This window comes from Bison bison, unplaced genomic scaffold, assembly GCF_000754665.1.
Source record: "Bison bison bison isolate TAMUID 2011002044 unplaced genomic scaffold, Bison_UMD1.0 scf7180017864380, whole genome shotgun sequence".
In the NCBI taxonomy this organism is placed as follows: Eukaryota; Metazoa; Chordata; class Mammalia; order Artiodactyla; family Bovidae; genus Bison; species Bison bison.
The window spans coordinates 5,538,743-5,546,189 of NW_011494952.1; the positions used below are offsets into that span (position 1 = coordinate 5,538,743).

A 7,447-nucleotide genomic window follows, 5' to 3' on the forward strand; every position below is an offset into this window, starting at 1 on the left:
AGATAGCATATTGAAAAGAAGAGACATTACTTTGCCAACAAAGGTCCGTCTAGTCAAGGCTATGGTTTTTCTAGTGGTCATGTATGGATGTGAGAGTTGGACTGTGAAGAAAGCTGAGCGCCAAAGAATTGATGCATTTGAACTGTGGTGTTGGAGAAGACTCCAGAGAGTCCCTTGGACTGCAAGGAGATCCAACCAGTCCATTCGAAAGGAGGTCAGCCCTTTCGAATTCGAAAGGGTGTTCTCTGGAAGGAATGATGCTAAAGCTGAAACTCCAGTCCTTTGGCCACCTCATGCGAAGAGTTGACTCATTGGAAAGGACTCTGATGCTGGGAGGGATTGGGGGCAGGAGGAGAAGGGGACGACAGAGGATGAGATGGCTGGATGGCATCACTGACTCAATGGACGTGAGTCTGAGTGAACTCCGGGAGTTGGTGATGGACAGGGAGGCCTGGCGTGCTGCGACTCATGGGGTCACAAAGAGTCGGACACGACTGAGCGATTGAACTGAACTGAATCTCTACAATAAGTTAGACAAAATATATATTCAAATCCAGAATAAAGTGAAACTGCCTGCCAGCATCACCCTGTCCCAGGCTTTTGTTCTTTTATTTTGCACATATCTGACTGACAAAGAACAGAATACCCTAGTTTCCAACAATACACACTTAGTACTTTTCTGTTTTTTCAGGCAGTACTTTTCACTTTACAACCAGAAGCACTATCTAGTAATAAAATACTTAACTGTTAACAACCTATAGACTATGTGAGAAAAAACAAAATATTCTTTAATGAAACATTCTTTTCTTCCTTGTTCTACTTTCTAACACTTTTTCCAAGTATATTCTCATGAAACACAAGCACTTCTAAAGTGTAGACCCTTTACATTCACAGAGGATAAACACTAACAAAATCAGGCAAGATTCTTACCTTAACAAGTGAAGAATCCATGAACTGACCAGGAGGGATAGAATCCAAGTATTTCTTGAGATCCATGGAAAGGAATTCAAAGATGAGATACAACCTGGAATCCTGCATAAGCACATCTTGAAGACTGAAAAATAAAACAATTACAAATCTTAACATTTTTGATCTCTCACAAAGTAAAATGGCTTCTATACACATACATCATAGTTGCTATTAGAAAAAGCAGGCCATAAGAAATTTCTACAGTAACAAATACATGCTATACTGTTTTGGAATAGAAGAGGTGGTACCTTCCCTAGTAGTGAAACCATAGTATTAAACTAGAATTTGAGAAAGGAACCTCAGGGCAGCAACTGAAAATTAAGTGATATTACAGGTGTTAACTTGGTAAATCGCCTGCAGTCCAGAAAAATATTTCTAGGCTGACTGCTGGTTGCTTAGAGCTTGTCTCTCCATTGAGGCAACTTATAGAAATAAACTTTTTAAAGTATTATCTAACCTTACCAGTTGTTCACCATCTCAAGCCCACAAAATGCAATTAAATCCTAGCTTTCACCTGACCTAGCTACCTATCTCAGGTCGCTGATTAAGGAGTCCTTAAAGACCAGAGCTCTCAGAGTTGGAACAGTGACAAAGCTTTGTGAAAAAAGACTTCCTTGTCTCCCTTGACCAGTTTATCCTGATTTTCCAGCTCCCACTACTAACCTCTATCACCAAGCCCCTCTAACTCTATTCCTGCTTTAAAAGCCTATGTTTTTCTATGCCCAGCATTGTCAATGAACAAAAACAGTAGGGTTCTATTCCACTCAGAAAGGTTCAATCAGAAATTAAGCAACTGTAAAACTTTTCACAATGAAATTCACATGTGAAATAGCATGCAGAAAATGATTCAAATTCAGATATTATACCATACCTGACTATATTTGGATGACGAAGCTCTTTTAATAGAGATATTTCCCGAATTGCAGTACTAGGAACCCCTTCCTCTTCACTTTCTAGTCTGATTTTCTTCATGGCTACCACTTGGCCTGTAGTTTTGTGTCTACCCTTATACACAACTCCATAGGTACCTGAAATAAACAAAATAAGTGTCTATGTGACAACCGCCACAAACTAAAAAAAATTTTTTAGAAGATGATTGAATTCCATAAGGTGTCACATGACAGAAACATCTGCTGTGGCCACAAAGAAAGCATCTCATTCATAATTATACTCTCATCACTTCCAAAAGAAAAGAGGCTAATTACAACCTAACCTATCTGCAGTTTAGAAAATCCATATAGTCATCACAGGTTCCCTATACAATTCAAATTACCAGTAATTTTCCAACACATTTTAGAGAAAAAGGATCATTTGCAAATTGGAATGTATGTCCTGTCAAATATCCTCCCCAAGGCAGGCATAAAATAAATGCAGGAAGCCTCACATCCATTTGGAAGTTGAGAACATGGATTCTGATGTAGGGTTTTAGCTAGTGAGCAATAATTTCAATATAAGGGACCCTGGGGTGGTTGGGTGCACGGAACAGAAAAAGCAGTAAGCGAGACGGACTAGTCAGCTAAAAACAAGTTCACGTGCATGATATGCTGAATCCCCTGGGTAAGTGATTTTTAATCTGGGGTTGGACAATTTAAGGGAGGTCTTGACTCCCTTAATTATAAGAAAATTTTCTTAAATAGCTTTACTATTTTTTTGTATGACATCAGTGTAACTTCAGAAGCGATTAGGAGGGACTTATATCTAGGGAAGTCTATTTTACAGTTTTTTAAGAGCTTCTCCAAAACTAGTAGTATTTCAAAAAAGGATAAGAACCACTAACAAATAAATGATCTACTTGTTTGATCAGAATATTAAGGATGGTTTGCTCAGTGACAAACTGATGCTATATAAACTCTCTTTTTTTAAATAGAGAAATTCTATCCAATTGTCTATGTCATGGTGTCATTTTAAAAACGTAAGTTAACATAAAATCCATTGTATATTATTTTGACGAAATTTGGAGTAACTGTGCTTTGGGTAACCAGTTGATCTGGGAATTCCCTGATGGTCCGGTGGTTAGGACTCTGCACTTTGACTGCTAAGTGCCTGGATTCAATCCCTGATTCAAGGAACTAAAATCCCTTAAGTCGCACTGTGAGGCCAAAAAAAAATCAAGGAGAACTGATCTTGTTTGATCTTCACCACCATCCTTCATGGGTGGACCTTCTGTACACTTAAAATCTGTACATTTTTCAGATGTAAATTATACTTGCATTAAACACAGAAGTAGGTAGGCCAGTAGCACCCTCCCCCAGCACACTGTTAACACAAACTCAGGAAGATCAGTAATTTACATAATATAGTCAAATAAGTAGTTAATGGTAAATTCAAACTTTTTAAAGTATTCTTACCTCTCACTCAAGTGTACAACATTCACCTGGTCCTAAAATTTACTCATAAGAGCCACTGATTAACTTACAGTGAACATTCAATATATACTGAATTGAGTTTTAGACATCACAAGTGCTCTGTCTCTCCTGACTTGCACTTTGAAATGAACTAAGCATTATAAAATTTAAAAATCTTCAATACAGGCAAATTATGGAGACTGAATAGCAACCCACTCCAGTATTCTTGCCTGGAGAATCCCAGGGACAGGGGAGCCTGGTGGGCTACCGTCTATGGATGGGATCGCAGAGTTGGACACGACTAAAGCGACTTAGCAGCAGCATGGAGACTGAACAATAAACAGAAAAACTGTTTATCAACAAATGGTTATAGAGTGTCTGCTAAATGCCAACTAAAGTTCCACATCATGCATATAGTTATGTTCTCTATGATCTAAAAAGCCAGAAAGGGGTTCAAATTATAACCTGAGTTCAATGAATTATTTTTGTTAACTCAGAAGAAAATCACAGAACAATTTGGTAATAATTGAAATAAGAGTTGATATATTTTAATCAAAAGACATTAAGAAGACATTAACCACTAAATGAAATACATGACCCTGACTAGAACTTTAGAGAGTATATGCAGACGTACTTTAAACTAAAGCACATAATTTCACTGCCCTAACACTCTCCTCAACACACCTACAAAATAGCAATAGTGTTTTTTAAAAAATATATAGATATATTGCTTTAAGTGTTTAGTATTAGAAGAATGTAAGATTATTGGAGGGATGCTGGTAGGGAGACATGTAAGAATAATTTCAATTCTCTTGAAAGGTTAACTTTTTTTTTTGCTTATGCTATTATGTAGAAAACATATATATTAATGCACTAATTAATGTACTGTTAGATACTTTAAAAACTGAATTTGAATATTTACATGTCAAAGATGTCAAATCATTAAATCATTTTTTAAAAATCCTTTTATATTATTAAAACCACTCACCTTCTCCAATTTTCTCTATTTTGGTATAGTCTTCCATAGTTAATCAGTGGGTATGGTAGACCCTAAAATGAGAAGAAAAGCTTATCTGATTACATGCCACTAAGTCAAAGGGTGCTTTTAAGTTATTGATAAGATATTACAAGTAAAGAATTTCCCATCATGCCTAGAGCAGTATTAACTTTCCACAATAGGACTTCCCTCATGGTGCAGTGGATAGGAATCCACCTGCCAACGCAGGAAACACAGGTTCAATCCCTGGTCCAGGAAGATTCCACATGCCGGGGGCAACTAAGCCCAAGAGTCACAAGTACCGAAGCCTGTGCACCCAGCTGGTGCAGAGCAACAAAGAATAGCATCCACTGGCCTCAACTAGAGAAAGTCACTTGTGGCAATGAACATCCAGTGCAGCCAAATACAAATAAACTTTTTAAAAATTTTCCATAAGATTAGCTATTCTATTAAAACAATATTTACAAGGGGAAGAACTCAAGACTCTCCCACCTTTCTTAGCTTCTGAAACATTGGAAATATTTGTATATCCTATACCTGGATAACTTTGGTATACTAAGTCACTTCAGTGTCCGACTGTGTGATCCTATGGCCAGGCTCCTCTGCCATAGGATTCTCCAGGAGAGAATACTGGAGTGGATGGCCATGCCCTCCTCCAAGGTATCTTCCTGACCCAGGGATGGAAACCACTGTCTGTTATGTTTCCTGCACTGGCAGGCAGGTTCTTTACCACTAGAGCCACCTGGGAACTTCTTTCAAAATTAACCTTCAAATTCAGACATCAACTTATCTATCCGTTCCAAACAAACCCTGATGTTCTTTACATAAGACTTCTAAGGCTCATCAATGTGTGCCAATTATACCCAAATAGTTTAACAATGAATGCTACTTGAATTTGTAGCTTCATGATACTTTTATGAAGTTAATAAACAATTTTTAAAGACATGAAGTAGGGAGCTAAAACGTGGTCACATTGTTCAACCATTAGAAAATATTTAAAGCAGCCTAAGTATATTCATTTCAACTTGCTCAAATGACAGTTTTAATCTTTCTCTTGTTGTCAGGAGTCACGTAACACAAAGATGATAAAAAACTTTCAAGATACCTTTTGTAAAGTGGGAAATATCACTAAGCACTCTAAAAGAAAATGGGCAATTCCATACATAAAGTCTATTTTAATTATACCCCATGCAATGTCAAGAACAAAGAATGTCCATATACTAGAATCACAAAAAAAATATGGTTAAAAAAAAAAAAAAAAAAGCCAAAACCACAACCAGATACTCAAGACTTCCTGGTAAGTTTGCCACGGAAACATTAACTTCAGAGGCCCAAACCATCGTTTTATATCACTGATAAAATCATAAAGGTCACTGAACCTTAAGTTAAATTTCTCACATTCTTTTTCAAAATCATTCCAGACATAAGCAGAGATAAACTTTTTTAAATAAACAAAATTGCACTACACTGGCCATCTTAAAAATCAATTTTACAAATGGCAACGGATTAGGATTAACTAATCTTTTCTTCAATATTCAGCTGTAATATGCCCAAATCACAATGAAACTGTGGAGCTTATTTTAAACAAAATCACTGAAAACTAACTCAATTTCAAAGCTGGGTTCAATTACTCTTCCACCTTTTCCTGGTAGCAACTATTTTAAATAAAGGATGTGGCTTCGTAATGCCTTTTGAATGCCTCTGTTCCTAGTGACAGGATGTAAAATATCAATGGCTTCATCCACCCAGACACCTCCAGGTCTTTAAAGAAAGCAAGACCTGCATGTTAAAACTGATTAAAGGATTTAAAAAGACACGTTTCTAACTCTCGGCGTTTCTTAGATTTCCAGTTTTTGCCAATTCCACTGTATGTAACAACCACCAAGCATAAAATAAAATCCAAAAAATCCAAGTTCTCTTGGGGTCTATGCCCAGGATAAGTGTTCTTAAAAGCTCTAGGTAGGCTAGGGTCATGGGAACAGAGAGGCAAGTTGAGAAGGCCCACAAGTTAGTTCTTCCGGTCGGTTTCCTGGGACGACCTGAGATTAGAAGCAGGCGCGAGCACCTTGCTGAGTTGCCGTCTTGCTTTCCACTCCCGGAAGCGAGGCTAGGAGCTGCAGGGCCGAGCCTGGCACTCCACAAGCGCTTGGCACAAATCTGCCTTCCATCAACCCCCGAAAGCCTCCTGAGCCACCCACGACCCCAGATTGCAATTCAGAGGCCAGAGCAATGCCAGCCCTGCCTGAACAACCCTGGCCGGGCTGGGCTCCCCCAAGCCTCCCACTGAAGCCGGGGTTGGCGTCGCTTCACGCGCAGGCCCGGGGCCTCCGGTTAAGGCCGGGCTTGGCGGTACGCAGAACCCCACTGCCCGGAACCCAGCCTCCCAATTATCACCTGCTTCATTAATACTCCCCCTCCAAGGTCCGCAAGACGGCCCTTCCGAGTCGACACCCCATAGGCAACACCCTGACCCCACCAACGCTACCCGGCTTTATCCCGCGGCGAATGCTGCGGCGGCTACCAAGTCGGCGACGCTGTCCCTAACTTCCAAGCGCCAGCTTTGGAGCTAAGTGCGAGCAGTTTCAAACTCACCGCGCTAAAGGGTCCTGGATTCACCAATCAGATAGTCCGTAGACTTTTAAAGGAGCCAATCAGAGCCTAGCTGCCCTTAACGCTGGGCTTCCCGGGTGGCTAGAGCGCGAAAGGTGGAGGAAACGGCGGCTGGAGAAAAAAGCAGAAGGGCGGGCGCCAACTGAGTCTGGGCGCAAGCGCTTTCCAAGACAGGGTCGTCCCATTGTTTCTAGTCATAAGAAATCTACTGTCCTCTCTGGGTTGGGTTTTTTTCTCTCCCAATTCTGGCACAATAAAAATTGGAGGTATTCAAATAGTTCATCACAAAAGTGGTACTACACGTAATCCAGATCCCATTACTTTTATTTCTGATACTTAAAGCTAATGTATATTTATGCTTTTCCAAAATAATGAATCTCAATCTGGACCAAAGGAGCATGATTCTGCATGTCCCAAGGGGAAGATCCCACATGCTCAACTTAAGACTCAAGGCAGCCAAAAAACAAAATAAATAAACTTTGTTTTAATAGAAAGAGGTAATAGAAAACTAGGAAAGATGTCCTCA

The 7,447-nt window shown here is 39.5% G+C and overlaps 1 protein-coding gene across 3 annotated transcripts in view; it reads right to left on the reverse strand.

The window, feature by feature from the left end:
* CDK1 (cyclin-dependent kinase 1) overlaps positions 1 to 7,024 on the reverse strand; it is a 51,059-nt gene extending 44,035 nt beyond the window's left edge. For 2 of the 3 annotated variants that reach the window (XM_010857436.1, XM_010857434.1), the window contains exons 1-4: positions 6,797 to 6,906; positions 4,303 to 4,364; positions 1,841 to 1,997; positions 931 to 1,054 (exon numbers count right to left, since the gene is read on the reverse strand). In XM_010857436.1, the coding sequence (XP_010855738.1) occupies positions 931 to 1,054; positions 1,841 to 1,997; positions 4,303 to 4,339 (318 nt within the window). In that variant the 5' untranslated portion in view covers positions 4,340 to 4,364; positions 6,797 to 6,906. Of the gene's footprint in view, positions 1 to 930; positions 1,055 to 1,840; positions 1,998 to 4,302; positions 4,365 to 6,796 lie in introns of all 3 variants that reach the window. The other variant, XM_010857435.1, reaches the window with a different exon arrangement.
* Positions 7,025 to 7,447: the final 423 nt, after the last annotated feature.